This window comes from Leopardus geoffroyi, chromosome C3, assembly GCF_018350155.1.
Source record: "Leopardus geoffroyi isolate Oge1 chromosome C3, O.geoffroyi_Oge1_pat1.0, whole genome shotgun sequence".
NCBI lineage: Eukaryota > Metazoa > Chordata > Mammalia > Carnivora > Felidae > Leopardus > Leopardus geoffroyi.
Genome location: NC_059338.1, coordinates 11,706,302 through 11,721,193, shown reverse-complemented (window position 1 = coordinate 11,721,193; position 14,892 = coordinate 11,706,302). Strand labels below are relative to the sequence as shown.

The window sequence follows — 14,892 nt, the reverse complement described above, 5'->3', positions numbered from 1 at the left end:
TTCTTAAATGTTCCCAGAACTGTGCCACAATTTAAGAAACTTTTTTTTAACTTTTTTTTTTTTTTTTTTTGAGACAGAGAGAGTCAGAGCATGAACGGGGGAGGGTCAGAGAGAGAGGGAGACACAGAATCCGAAACAGGCTCCAGGCTCCGAGCTGTCGGCACAGAGCCTGACACGGGACTCGAACTCACGGACGGAGAGATCATGACCTGAGCCGAAGTCGGACACTCAGCGGACTGAGCCACCCAGGCGCCCCCCTCCCCCCGCCTTTTTTTTTTTTTTTTTTTTTTTTATAATAAACAGCCTCAAACCTGAACTAGTCTAAGAAAATCCCCTGTTCACTAAATAGCCTGCATGAATGGAGCTGGTCAAGATGAACTACAGCCAGACATTAGTTAAAGCAGGGAAAACAAATTTTATTCAGTAACTAGTGACAGGAGGGGAAAGAGCTGAGATCCAGTGCCATTTGGGCAGAGGCGACTGGGCAGGTTAAAGGGAGAAGGGGGGGGGGGGGTGTGTGGCGCTCAAGTGAAAAATGACAAAAGGCTGTGTCTGCCAGCTGGCAATTACTGAAGACAGGATTCCGTCCTCCCACAGAGACCGGAGACAATCCCTGTCCTTCTCGACGACTCTCTTTCAAAAGAAAGGCTCTCAGGTCCCTGAGAAAGACATTTCTGAGTTGCAGAAGATACATGCACATCTCAGAGGGACAGAGGAAGGATTCACACTTGTGAGCCCTTCTGAGCGAATGTTCTAGGACCTGGAGGTCAGGGGTGTGTCCTCAGATGTGGGCTGGAACAAGCAGTGAAGCGTCCTTGCAGCAGGGACCTCTGTCTCCGGCAGGCATTTTATTGGAGGTGGGGGGCCGGGGTCACCCCGGGGACCGGGCCTCACCCTGCCAGAGGCCACGCTGGCCTTGGGTCCGCTGTCGGTACAGAGGTTCCGGGGAGCGGGTGGGGGGGCCCAAGTCCCGCAGTCCCCGGAGGGATCCACCAGAGCAAGTAGTTGCTAAACGTTTCACAACCTCGCGTTCCCCCGCCCGCGGTTTTGCTTCCCGGGTTCAGTTGGGAGCGCGCGACCCGGCCGCCGAGGGGCGCGCGCGAAAAGGGGCGTGGAGAGCGCGGGGGCGGCCCGAGGGGTGGTCCTGCGCGGGGACCGTCTCGGCGCAGGCAGAGGGCGCGCGCACCGCGGGGAGAGCTGCGGCCTCACGTCCGGTTACCGCGCGGCCGTCTGCCATCTGGGCGCGTGCTGCAGGGACTAGAGGGCCGGCGACCCGGCGACCTAGGCTCGTCCCGCGCGCCCCGAACCTCCAGCGCCCCCGCGCCCCCCCCCCCCCCCGGCCCGCGCCCGCTCCCGCTCCCGCTCCGCCATGGGCGCTGCCGGCTCGTCGGCCCTGGGCCGCCTCGGCCTCCCCGCGTCGCGCTTCCCCGCGCAGCCCCGGCCCGGCTGGCTCGCGGTGACCGCGCTGGGACTGGCCGCCGTGGCGCTGGGGACCGTCGCCTGGCGCCGCGCGCGGTCCAGGCGGCGCCGGCGGCTGCAGCAGGTGGGCACGGTGGCGCAGCTCTGGATCTACCCGGTCAAGTCCTGCAAGGGGGTGGCGGTGAGCGCGGCGGAGTGCACGGCCCTGGGGCTGCGCTGCGGCCACCTGCGGGACAGGTAGGGCCGAGCCGGGCCGAACCGGGCCGGGGCTGCGCGATACCTGCCGGGGATTGGGCGGGGGCCCGCTCGCGGGAGGGAGAGTAGAGGTTTGCCTCCGGCGTTTCCTGGGCTGCCTGTTGGACGCCTTGCCTTTGATCCTTTACCTGGGAAGGTCAGTTCCTGTCTTGTTCAGATTTGGAAAGTTAGGTAGGTAGGTAGGTAGGTAGGGGCAAACCCCTGCCCCTCTCTAGATGAGAGGTTCCTCCTTTGTAGAAGGACGGGGCTGACCTGATCGTCTCCCAAGTCTCTTGCTAGTTCTAAACTTTCTGATTCTATCTTAGGTCTGTAGCACAGTGGTAGAAAATAAAATGCTATGAGCACTCGTGGGCGGACCTCAGCAACGCTGAAACCAAGTCTTGTTCAAGGACACTCACTGGCTTTGGGCTTGCTGGAGTTTGTTCCTCACACGTCTCTAGTCCTGGGTAAGGTGCCTAGGAGACCCAGGAGGTGGGGAGACTTGACCCGCTTTCATAAGTAATGAGCAGAGTGAAGTTTTGTGTTGGGGAGATGGCGTATGGGGGGCTGCAAATGTAATATTTGCCATTAAGGGAAGAGTGTGTCCCCTCTCTCCAGAGGCAGAGTGGTCCTCAAGGAAGAACTTTGGGTAAAGTTTCCACCCACATAAGGCCTGGCGCATAGAAATTTCATTTCTCCTCTCTCAGAAAAGAAAAAGGTACCCTGTCATTTAACTCATCCCAAAGGTGAGGCTACAGAAACATACTCCTTGACACAGAATTATGCAGGCTATCTGGAAAGCTCGCTCGATATGGTGAAGGATGCTAAACTCTAGAAAGCGTGAACAAGGAAGAACAGAATCCCCGTCTTTTGTTCGTTTCAGTTAAGATGCCTTCCTATCTGGGATGGTTTTGCTGTGGTCCTCTCTGTATAGGGAGGAGGAGGTTTGCGAGGTGATTGTTCAAGGAATCTTCTAGCAGCGGCCGTCTGCTGCCCTGAGGTCCCTCTACGACACATGGATTCACTCTTCTCCGACGACAGCTGTCTTTAACAAATGTGGACGCTCACAGCTTTGAAAAACTCCACACCCTGTCCTAGAGAAATACCGTGTATGCCGACCGTGTAACTCTTGGGGAGTTTCTGTCCACCTCCTTCCGGATTTCTAATCCTGGAGAGATTTTTAAAACTTTAATGTCCTGGGAGGCCCATCCCAGACCTATGGGATCAGAATCACCAAGAGTGAAGCCGTCTCAGGTCGTGTCTAAATCTCCCCGGGGGAATCTGATTCTGTGATGAGAGGGTGGTGTCTGGGGGCCAGTAAGGAGAAGAGCTTGGTCGCAGCTTGTTCAAGCGTGACCGATTAAAAAAGCCTTCCTACTGCTGGGAAGACCACTTCACTTTAGTGATACTGGACACACTCCAAAAACGGCGAGGAGCGAATTCTCATGATGCACATCCAGAGAAAGTGGCTGTGCTACTTCCTTCCCCGCTTGAAGGACCGAAGTGATTTCTCAAGAGGGATTTCTGGTTCCTATCGTGTCTCTTTTGATCGTCTAATGACTGTTTTCCCACTTCTGGTTGTCACTGTTTTGCTGTGATTATTGCACTTTCAAAACAACCCCTTTCTTCCGTAAATGAAAAAAAAAAAACAACAACTTTGTTTTGAACAACAAATGCTTGGGGTTGGGTGCGGTGGTGGGGTGTGGAGACTGGGATGAGACAGGGCAAGGCAGGGGAACATTGACTCAGTGCATCGGATGCCTCAGACCCCGAGCTGAATCCTGTCACGTAGATGATCTTATGCAAGCCTCATCACAGTCTTGTGGGCTAGATATTATCTCCACTCTGCAAAACAAACAAACAAAAACAAAACACAGTATCAGAAAGGATGAGCGTCTCACCCAAGATCACCAAACAGTTATGTGCTGGAGGGATTTGAACTCAGAGCTCTGTGGGTGCAGCAATCACGCACTTTTTTCTGAAGGCAGTGTGATTTAAAAAAGCAAAGGTTGTACTGAGCCTCAGGAGACCCGGGCCCAGTCGTCTAACCTCCCTGCACCTCATTTTTGTTTTTCATTCACAAAAGAGAGGGGTTGGGGGCGCCTGGGTGGCGCAGTCGGTTAAGCGTCCGACTTCAGCCAGGTCACGATCTCGCGGTCCGTGAGTTCGAGCCCCGCGTCAGGCTCTGGGCTAATGGCTCAGAACCTGGAGCCTGTTTCCGATTCTGTGTCTCCCTCTCTCTCTGCCCCTCCCCCGTTCATGCTGTGTCTCTCTCTGTCCCCCAAAAAAAAAACAAAAAACAAAAAACAAGAAACGTTGAAAAAAAAAAAAAGAGAGGGGTTGGACTTGACGGTCTCAAAGAGACTATTCTAGGTTTCATTTATTGAAGGATAATCGAAAGCAAGCTGGAAAGAACTCTGCTAAGTGACCGCTGTTCTCTCAACCTAAGACTTTCATAACGAAACTACTACTAGCCTTTAACGCAGGAAAAGACCTCTCGTATTTAATTCCATTTTGAACCTGTGTCTTTGGAACCCTTCTAAGAAGCTGGGTGGGTTCTTCCTCTCTAAAGGGCTCTGTGTCTCCGATTTCTAGAACTGTTTTGTTCAGAGCTCTGAACAGATCTGTGAATGTTTGGCTTGGGCACCCTGAACTTTGAGCTGGTTTAGAGGCCGCCTAGCAGAATGCTGGCCTTGCCTGATTGGCACAGACGGGGGAGGGTTGGCTGCCCTCCTTGACCTTGTAAATCCAGCTCTCCTTAGTGGGCATATATGACTCAGTCTTTTGTGCATCTGCCGTACCCCTGCTGAAGCCAGCCCTTTATGTTTTGTGCACAGACTGTGATCTCCTGGAGAAATGAGATTTCTAATTTATTATCCTGAGTGTCATTTCCTCCTGACTTTACCCTCCTGCTGTCACTGGGTCCCTGCTCCCCCCCCCCCCCTTTTTCAGGCTCAGGCGCTTCCACTTCCCAGGCTAATTTCTAAGTTTAGAAATAAGGTTTTCCAGCTGTCCTGGGCTCTGCTCTCCCACCTCTCTGGCTGTTCAGGGCACCGCTGGGTTTTGTTTTTTTTTGAAGAATATGAGCTCCAGCCTCTGCATTGATTCTTACACCACACACCCATGCTTTATGCGTAAAGGAAGGTGTTCGTTTTGGGACAACTTGGTCATGAAGAATCCACAATCCAGACTTAACGTTCTTTCAGATCTGGCAGAACAGAGATGATTGTTCATTCACTGGGCATGATTTGTGTGCAAGAGATGACAAATGGCATTACCCCAGTGGACAGGGTAATGAGGGTGGTCACGGTATGTTACAAGCAGCAGCGTTTTATCTTGGGTCGGTGTCTCTGTCCCGTCCCGGTGTTAGACTTCCTGCAAGCTGCCACTTGCCTTTCCGGTTGCAGCAGGTGGCGTAAAATGTCCAGCGCCCCCCCCCCCCCCCCCCCCCCCCCCCGCTCTTCTCATTGTGAACACCCAGGGGTGACCGGCTGGAGCGCAGGGTGGCGCTTGTGAGCCCGCAGGAAGGGCTAAAGTGGAGGTGGATGGGGAAGCGGGGGCGGGATGAGAAAACTCAGCCCAGCGAGGGACTCGCTGTCAGAAATACCCTGCAGACACCTGTTGGGACATGGGTCTGGCTTGTGTGCAGATCTCAGAGGGAGTCTTGTTTGGTGCTAAGACTTGTGGCCAGTTTGGAGTGCCGGCGGTGGTGGGGTTGACCAGAGCAGGGTCACCCGGAACTCCGCACCCACGGATGAGGCTGGAAATAGGAACAGGGCCCAGCCCGGGGGAGGGGGGGGGAATGGAGCTGTAACGGAGGAGCAGGGATTCCCTTGGCCACAGAACCCCATAGGTGAGTAGGCCAGACAACCCTGGGAACCTTCTTTACCTAGAAGGAAGGAGGCGGCTTCTCAGAGGGACGGAGCCTGCTACTGCCCAGCGTCACCAGCTCCGGGATGGGAACAGCCGAGACAGTTCCTAAGATGCCTTTGCACGGTCCTACCTCCACTGCCATACCTGGACACCAACACGCATGCTGGTTAACAGGGCACAGGTGCCAGCGAGGGGGGAAGGGACACCACTAGGGTCCGGTGAGGGCAGGGACTGAGCTGTCTGCACTCTGAGATCAGACATCCTCATCAGGTTCTTGCAGGCATTCCCACTTGGTTCCAGTCATATTTGGAAATGTCTCTCTTAGAGGAGCTGCCCCTCATTCTGGAAGGCGCTGTCCTTTTTGTCCTACTCACGTTTGGAAAGCCCCAGCTTTCAGCTGCTGCTTGTACATCAATGCCCGCAGAGTTCCTCACCCGCTGCACTTGTGTTCTGTCTAAAATGGGTATTGAGGGGCGCCTGGATGACTCAGTCAGTTCAGCATCTGACTTTGGCTCATGATCTCGTAGTTCGTGGGTTCGGGCCCCACATCAGGCTCTGTGCTGACAGCTCAGAGCCTGGAGCCTGCTTTGCATTCTGTGTCTCCCTCTCTCTCTGCCCCTCCCCGGCTCACACTCTGTTTCTCTCTCTCTCAAAACAAGTAAACATTAAAAAATGTTGAAAAAAAAGGATATTGAAACTTACTCTCTAGAGGGCAGAACGCTTTTTAAATTTTTTTTTTTTTTTTTTAGTAATCAAAGAGTGTGTGTGGAATAACCCAAAACATGCACTCTGCTGAAGATCAAAGCGTAGGTGACCTCCCTGGACCAGCCTCCCTTCCCCTTTCCAGCTTACCCATCCCCCCGACCCCCACCCCAGATAGGATGCAGTGTGAAAACCGAGGCCGGAATAGCAGCTCTCTAGAGATGAGTCGAGTTCTGATCTAACTTGTGGTTTGTGAGAATTTTCATTCTCTGAATCAGAACATGTGCACAAGGAAGAAAGGCTAATTGGGGGTCTCCTGACGACAGATCTGCGGGCCATGGGAGGTTAAACAGAGCGGTGGCCCGTTTGCATCCTTCGGAATCACGGACATAACAAGAATCTGTCTAGGGTTCTAGATGACTTGGGCCAGCAGTTTTGGCCCCATCTGGTTCCACAGCGAAAAGACCTAGAAGACATTTCGCTTCGCCAAGGGGCTCGGAGGAGTGTTGAACAGACACAGGGAAGTTTCTGACCAAAGCAAAGCCCCAAACTGAGCACCATAATTACTTAAGCGGTGAAGGGAAGGTCCCTAAATCAGCCTCATTTTCTGGATTTTTGGAACTGGGGATTTTCTTTTCTTCAAAAAAAAAAAAGTTTTTTTTTTTAACGTTTTAAAATTTATTTTTGGGAGACAGAGACAGAGTGCCAGCAGGGGAGGGACAGAGAGAGAGGGAGACACAGAATCCAAAGCAGGCTCCAGGCACTGAGCTGTTCAGTACAGAGCCCGATGTGGGGCTCAAAGCCACGAACCGTGAGATCATGGCCTGAGCCAAAAGTTGGACGCTTAACTGACTGAGTCACCCAGGTGCCCCTTTTTATTTATTTATTTTTTTGATGTTTATTTTTCGGAGAGAGAGAGAGAGAGAGAGAGAGAATGTGAGTGCACAAGCAGGGGAGGGGCAGAAAGAGGGGACGGGATCTGAAGTGGGCTCCGTGCTGACAATAGCTTCAGTGCAACAAGCCTGATGTGGGGTTCGAACTCATGAACCACAAGATCATGATCTGAGCCACCAAAGTGCCCCAAGAACTGGGGATTTTCACACATTGGCCACATGTTCTCTCCCAGGGCTGTTTCTTGTAAAGAAGCTCCTTTTGGGGGCACCATGTTTTGGACCCAAAGAATTTGGCCAGGTCTGGATAATTGTCTGGGAAAAAATGGTTGGATCCTGAGTGCGGGTAGGGGGAGGGTTTTGGTGAAATAGAAAGCTAGACGGAAACCACTGAGAAGGGGGAAGAGGCTTTTCTGAGTGTGTTCTCGTCTGTTCCTTGGCAGGTTTTGGCTGGTGATTAAGGAAGATGGGCACATGGTCACCGCCCGGCAGGAGCCTCGCCTGGTGCTGGTGTCCATCACCTATGAGGGCGACCGCCTGATCCTCAGGGCTCCGGGCATGGACCAGCTGGTTTTGCCGGGCAAGCTGCCTTCTTCAAACAAGCTGCATGATTGCAGGTGCGCTGCCTGGGGCCCCTGGGGACCTGCAGCAGACTTGATTTTCCTGCGGGCTTCTCCCTGCACCCTGTCTTGTTACAGTGTCTATAGTAGCTGATGAGTTTGGTCAAGGAAATATTTTTAAAAAATGTTTGGTTATTTTGATAGCAAGAGAAAGAGAGAGGGGTGGGGGAGGATTCCAAGCAGGTTCCATGCTATCAGCATGGAGCCCGACTCGGGGCTCAATCCCATGAGCCCTGAGATCATGACTGAGCCGAAATCAAGAGTCTAATGCTTAACCAACTAAGCCACCCAGGCAGGTGCCCCGGTAAAGGAAATATTTAAGAGGTTTGTCCTGGGCTGGGATCAGTCCCGTGGTCAGGTGCGAGTGGATGAGGCAGAGAGCTGTATCCAGGGTCCCTGGGATTTGTCTTAATCAGGTATGCTAAGGAGTGCAGATGTGGAAATGACCGTGATGTGTAAGGACATACAGATCCCTGGAAACAGGCGGCTTGGCATGTCATAGAGGGCCACATAGAGGGACCCCAGGGTTGGTCAGGAGGTGGGGGCTGAGGTAGAGTGGGAGGTCAGGGGGCACGTGAGCAAGAACCTTTATTGTGGTTTCCACAGGAGGTACCGGGCACGGCAGGATAAACAGCTTTAGGATTGGCTGGTTTGAGTAATTCCAGTGGGCTCTGGGGCATAGAAGTCCTGTCCCTGTTTGTCTGGTACCTGGCCCTGAGTATTCGGGCAGGGTGACAGTGGCCTGGAGCGTAAAAGCAGACAGGGGAGGAGGCTGGGGTGGGGGCTCTGGATAGGTTGTCATGCACACGAAAGGCGCCCTTGCAGGTGGGTCGTTTACTGCCCGTAGGAACTGACCAGACTTGGGAAGGACAGTTCTTCCACGTTGGCAAGATCCCAGGATGTCAAAGCATCAAAACGACAGGAAATACGAAAGCGTGATTGATACATATGGGGGGGGAGGGGGTGGACACAGGGCCAGTCTTTAGAGTTTGTCTCTGTTTATTCAAGTCGGAAGGGCTTCGCTTCAGCAGTGGCAGCCTGCCCCCAGCCAGGCAGACGAGGCGGTGAGTGGAGACTATACCAGCCGAATCTCAGGGTTGGGTGAGAGGGGTGCAGGAGCTTCTCGAGGTGATGTTGCAGCCTCTCAGGTCTGGGATTGAGACTGAGGCACCCGTTGCACCAGTCAGATGTGGGAGATTCCCACCTCTGGCCTCCTAGACACGTCTCCAGCCCTGGGCTTCCTTCCAGTCTGTAGGACCCCTGCAGGGCTGTCAAACGCCATGGCTCACGGGAGCCTTGTCCGGTGCTGCCCGGAAGTCCTAGAGGCTGGGGCACTTGTCATTTTCAGCATGTGGAAATTGAGGTTGTCCATAGGTTCCCAAGGCTCAGAGGACGGCCACAGAGTGGTCCCTGTGCCCTGATTGTATACTTTTTCAAGCAAAGTGTCTGAGCTTAAAACTACCCTTCGGAGCGCCTGGGTGGCTCAGTCAGTGAAGCGTCCAGCGTCAGCTCAGGTCATGATCTCGCGGTCCGTGGGTTCCAGCCCCGCGTCGGGCTCTGTGCTGACAGCTCGGAGCCTGGAGCCCACTTCGGATTCTGTGTCTCCCTCTCTCTCTGCCCCCCTCCTGTGTGTGCTCTGTCTCTCTCTCTCTCAAAAATGAATAAACATTAAAAAAATTAAAAAGGATTATGGAACATTTTGTGTCAAATGTGGAAGAGCGTGGATTTTGCATAACATTCTGGAAGAATAGGAGAAGCCGAGGGGTTACCCCTCGAATGGCTGAGGGGTAGGTGCCACCTGCTGCAGGGATGGGTGAGAGGGGACCAGTGGAAGGGCAGCGTTTGGGAATGAGAAAGAGGTTTCGCTGTTAGTATTCTCTTACCCACCGGCTGCTTTCTACTTTTCAAAGTGCCCACAGTAGGCTCACCTGGGGGACGGAAGCTGGGGGGCAGAAGCGTGTGCTCATCCACGGGTGTTGCTGTCAGGGGTTGAGGAATGTGCTGGATCCAGGAGCAGGTGCTCTGGGAACTGATGAACAGTGGGGTCGAGTCTGTTCCAAGTAATTTGTTGTTTGAGGAGACTTTTAGGGGCAAGGCTGAAGGCCAGGAGGGGACCTTGAGATGGCTTTGGGACTGAATTAAGAATTCATCAGAGGTCAAGCAATGGCTCCCTGAAGAGGGGTTAGAGAGAGAGAGAGAGAAAAAAAAAAAAGAGCCCAGGAAACTTGAGAGCAGCATGGAGATTGGACAGGGGGCTGGAGAGGCCATTTGAAAAGAAAGTGAGTCTAAGGGTCAGAGTGGGACTGGGGACATCGGAGAGCACAGGGCTTTTTTTTTAAAAAAATTATTTTTTTAATGTTTATTTACTTTTGATAGAGACAGAGTGTGAGTTGGGTGGGGGATTGCAGAGAGAGAGGGAGACACAGAATCTGAAGCAGGTTCCAGGCTCTGAGCTGTCAGCACAGAGCCCGATGTGGGGCTCAAACCCACAAACCATGAGATCATGACTGAGCTGAAGTCAAATGCCCAACCAACTGAGCCACCCAGGCACTCCAAGCATCCGACTCTTGATCTCAGCTCAGGTCTTGATCTCCAGGTCGTGAGTTTGGGTCCCGTGTTGGGCTCTGTGCTGGGCTTGAAGCCTATTTGAAAACAAAAAGTAGGGTGCCTGGGTGGCTCAGTCAGTTAAGCATCTGACTCTTTATTTTGGCTCAGGTCATGATCTCCCTGTTCATGAGTTCGAGCCCCATGTTGGGCTCTGTGCTGAGTGTGGAGCCTGCTTAAAATTCTCTCCCTCTCTCTCCCTCCCTACTCCCTGCTCCGCCACTTTTTCTCTAATCATGAGTATACTTTTTCTCTCTAAAACTGTCTCTGGCAGTCTAGTGGTTAAGATTCGGCACTCTTGTCTCTAAAAAAAAAAATGTGGACTATTAAAGGAGACCTTAACCATATGTTTTTAAAATGGATGGGAGTGGGTGTCAAACCACCATGGCATTTGGATTCCATTGCATGCTTTCAGGGCATAATTTTATATATTTGTATATTAGTAGACATAATACACTTTATAATAATTTTATTTTTATTTTTTTTAAGTATTTATTTTGAGAAACAGCACAAGTAGGGGAGGGGTGGGGAGAGAGAGAGAGAATCTCAAGCAGCGCACAGCTTGATGCGGGACTCGAACCCAAGAACCTCGAGACCATGACCTGAGCCAGAGTCAGATGCTTAACGGTTTGAGCCACTCAGGCAGCCCTGCAATAATTTTATTATAAATGTCAATATTTATAACTCAATGGAACTTATATCTTCCACAACAAATTAAACTTACCATAAAAATAGTTTATGGGGCGCCTGGGTGGCGCAGTCGGTTAAGCGTCCGACTTCAGCCAGGTCACGATCTCGCGGTCCGGGAGTTCGAGCCCCGCGTCAGGCTCTGGGCTGATGGCTCGGAGCCTGGAGCCTGTTTCCGATTCTGTGTCTCCCTCTCTCTCTGCCCCTCCCCCGTTCATGCTCTGTCTCTAAAAAAAAAAAAAAAAAAAAAAAAAAAAAAAAAAAAAAAAAAAAAAAAATAGTTTACATGTCCACTTGCAATTCTGTGAGGGGTGCGTAGCTTTTAAACATTTTTTTTTAGTAGTGCTCAAGCAGAAAAGGCATTGTGTTATCTAATGGAATCTGTGCCTGCCTTGTGGGTAAGTACTCTATTATTATCTCCAGTTTACAACCGGAAACACAGCGTCAGGGGAGTTGAGTGCTTGGCGTGAAATCACAGAGTAGAGCACGGTGGAGTTTCAAGTGCTGCCGGACTCCAAGCTCAGGCTGCATCTGCCACACCAGAGTCCCTTCTGAGAGCATCCTGCATCCTTGCTACTCAAAGTGTGGTCCGTGGACCAGCAGCTTAGCCGCCCCGAAGCCTGTCAGGCATGCACAGTCTCAGGCTCCAGTCAGACCTTCTGGATCAGCGTGTACATTTTCACACGATCCCAGTGATGTGCAGGCATATTAGGCTTTGAGAAGCTCTTCCCTGGAGCACATTCTGCAGATTCCCCTCCTGCTTCTGTTCAGCTTTGGCCCTTGGCCTGAAGACGTGCGGTCCAGCTGCTCTGTCTTTACAAATTTTTTTTGAGTGTTTATGTATTTTTGAGAGAGATTGAGACCGAGCATGAGGGGAGGAGGGGCAGAGAGAGAGAGAGGGAGACACAGAATCCGAAGCAGGCTCCAGGCTCCGAGCCGTCAGCACAGAGCCCGATGCGGGGCTCGAACTCAAGAACTGTGAGATCGTGACTGGAGCCAAAGTCGGACGCTCAGCCGACTGAGCCACCCAGGTGCCCCCAAGCTGTTCTGTCTTTAGCGCTAATCTCTCAGGGTGTTGAGGCAGGAGAATAACTCTGGTGTTCTCTTGTGACCCTTCCAGGCTGTTTGGGATGGACATCAAGGGCAGGGACTGTGGCGACCAGGCGGCTAAGTGGTTCACCAGCTTCTTGAAAACAGAAGCTTTCAGGTTGGTTCAGTTTGAGGATCACATGAAGGGAAGGTCATCGAAGAAAATTTTCTCTACCCTTGTACCGAATTACCAGGTGAGCTTACAGAGAGCTCCCCTTGGCTTCTGCCAGTCACCCCTCTGTGTCAGGCTTCCTTCTTGGGATCCCAGTTAGGAGAGTGTAGTCGTGGCCGAGGGGAGGAGGACAGAGGGTGCGTTCTGGGCAGGTTTTGGGGATGGAGAGGGAAGGCCCTCCAGGTGGAGCCTGGAGGATAGATTGCGGCAGGTACCGTGGAGGGAGAAGCTAGGGGTGACCCCCAGGGAGGTGGGGGGCTCAGGAGAAAACAGGTTGGGAAGGTGAAGTGAGAGGTTCGTTTGGGACTGAACCAGGTTTGCTAAAATTACAGAAGCGGGCTTTCTCCCAGGGCTCCCTTGGCCATCAGTGTGGTGTGGTTATTTCGGGCACTGAAAGGGTATCTTCTGAAGGAGGCCACCTCTGGGCCAGCCGTAGCCCAGAGACCACAGCCTTTGATTTTGCAGTGGGAGAAGGTTTAAAATGCTAGCCGCTTAGGCAGCCCTCCCCTTCCTCCCTGAACTACAAGCTTTTTTTTTTTTTTTTTTCAGCGTTTATTTATTTATTTTTTTGGGACAGAGAGAGACACAGCATGAACGGGGGAGGGGCAGAGAGAGAGGGAGACACAGAATCGGAAACAGGCTCCAGGCTCTGAGCCATCAGCCCAGAGCCTGACGCGGGGCTCGAACTCACGGACCGCGAGATCGTGACCTGGCTGAAGTCGGACGCTTAACCGACTGCGCCACCCAGGCGCCCCTGAACTACAAGCTTTTTGAATGCTTTGTTCACCGCTGTTTCGCCATCTAGAACAGTGCTCGGTACAGAGCAGGTGCTTAATAAATGCACGTGGAGTGAATGGGTGCCACCTGAAGAAATTATGGGGACAGTGTGGTGGATTGGCAGCCTGTTTTACAGCAGTGCTGTGGGAAGGGGGTCACTGCTGGGCGCTGGAGTGAGGAGCAGGGGGAGTCCTGGAAGGTGGCGCAGCCCTGAGCCCTGGCTGTTGCCTTGTGTGTGTGTGAAGGGAGCCCCTGCGAGGCTCCGCGGCAGGAACCGGCCTGGCACTGACTTTGGGTGTTTCCCAGACCACGGGGTCTTCTCCCCTCATTGAACACCACTGTCCCTCTGCCTTGTGCCCCCTGTACACACCACTTCCAGACTTTGCTTAGCTTTCTGTTGGGCTGAGGCATTTCACGGGCCAGTGAGGCCTGATGGTGCCATGTTCTTGGCTCAGGTGGCCTACCCAGACTGCAGCCCGATCATGCTCCTCTCGGAAGCCTCCCTGGTGGATCTGAATACCAGGCTGGAGAAGAAACTGAAAATGGACCAGTTCAGACCCAGCATTGTGGTGACAGGCTGCGATGCCTTTGAGGAGGTAAGAGGCTCATAGCTTCTGTGCATTAAGCTCTAACGTGCTGATCAAGACGCTAACAGAACTGCTGCTCCTTTTACCCAGCGCCAACTCCGACCCTCCACGGGGTCTCTTCTTCCCCGAGACTTACCTTAACCTTGTGGAGCTGTGTCCCTATTGCTGCCACCATCACCTTGCTGGCCTCAGGGGTGCGCTGCTCACCCTTTCCTGCCTGGGCCCCAAAGTGAGCAATCAGATCTCCACATTGCATTAAGTCTGAAATGAGGCTAGACTGTATCATTATAGCTCAGAGATCACTAAAAGGAAATGAAGATGAAGAGAACAGCCAGGAGTGCTCAAGGATTTGAGATTCCTGGAAGGCCCAGACCCCAGAGTGGAGGCCGAGAGGATACAGGAGATCTGCCTTGTGAACAGGGCCCTGGAGACATTGTATGCCATGGCCTGAGTTCTCTCCCAGAGGACCCACATCCTCTCCTGCATGGCTGATGGCAGAAATTTCCACCCTCTCCAGACACAGCCCCTTGTAGCCCTAAGGGGACAAGCACATCAGAGCCCAGCTGTCCTGCAGTCTGTATGGAAATACATAACTGGGTGTTGCTCTGTGCTAAGAAATGTTGGCAGTCCTATTAAACATTGGGGGTGGGCTAAGCTTTATGGACCCTGGAAGTAATGACAACAAATCCATTTATTGGGTATTTTCTGGGTACCAGGCACCGAACTAATGTATTACTTCATATCAATTACTCATTTGATCCCAACGACAACCCTGTGAGGTCTGTACTATTGTCTCCTTTCTATAAGGAAATTGAAGCTGGGAGGTGTTACCTACTTGTTGGTCATGTAATGGATGGTTCTGGCATTAGCACCTCAGACTTGTAACTCCAGTTTCTGAGGTGTAGGAGTCGTGGTTCCAATTTAGAAATCCCAAATAGCTGACTCTGAGGGGAGAGGCTCTCCATTCATTGCCCCCTTGGGTGGCCACATTTCCTTTTATGTGAGTAAAATGTGCCCCTATTTGCTGATAAGTGTTGTCGTTTAGAATAAACCTTTGTATTGAGGGGCCCTTGGGTGGTTCAATCCGTTGATATTAGCTCAAGTCATGATCCCAGGGTTATGGGCTCCATGCTGAGCGTGGAGCCTGCTTAAGATTCTCTGTCTCCCTCTGCTTCTCTCCCTGGCTTGTGTTTGCTCTTTCTCTAGAAAAAAGAAAAAAGAAAAAAAGAATAAATCTT

At 52.3% G+C, this 14,892-nt stretch overlaps 1 protein-coding gene across 3 annotated transcripts in view; it reads left to right on the top strand.

Moving 5' to 3' along the window:
- Positions 1–1,201: 1,201 nt before the first annotated feature.
- Positions 1,202–14,892, top strand: part of MTARC2 (mitochondrial amidoxime reducing component 2) — a 41,795-nt gene continuing 28,104 nt past the window's right edge. For all 3 annotated transcript variants that reach the window (XM_045455716.1, XM_045455714.1, XM_045455713.1), the window contains exons 1-4: positions 1,202–1,656; positions 7,562–7,735; positions 12,150–12,312; positions 13,523–13,663. In XM_045455716.1, the coding sequence (XP_045311672.1) occupies positions 1,370–1,656; positions 7,562–7,735; positions 12,150–12,312; positions 13,523–13,663 (765 nt within the window). In that variant the 5' untranslated portion in view covers positions 1,202–1,369. The remainder of the gene's footprint in view (positions 1,657–7,561; positions 7,736–12,149; positions 12,313–13,522; positions 13,664–14,892) is intronic.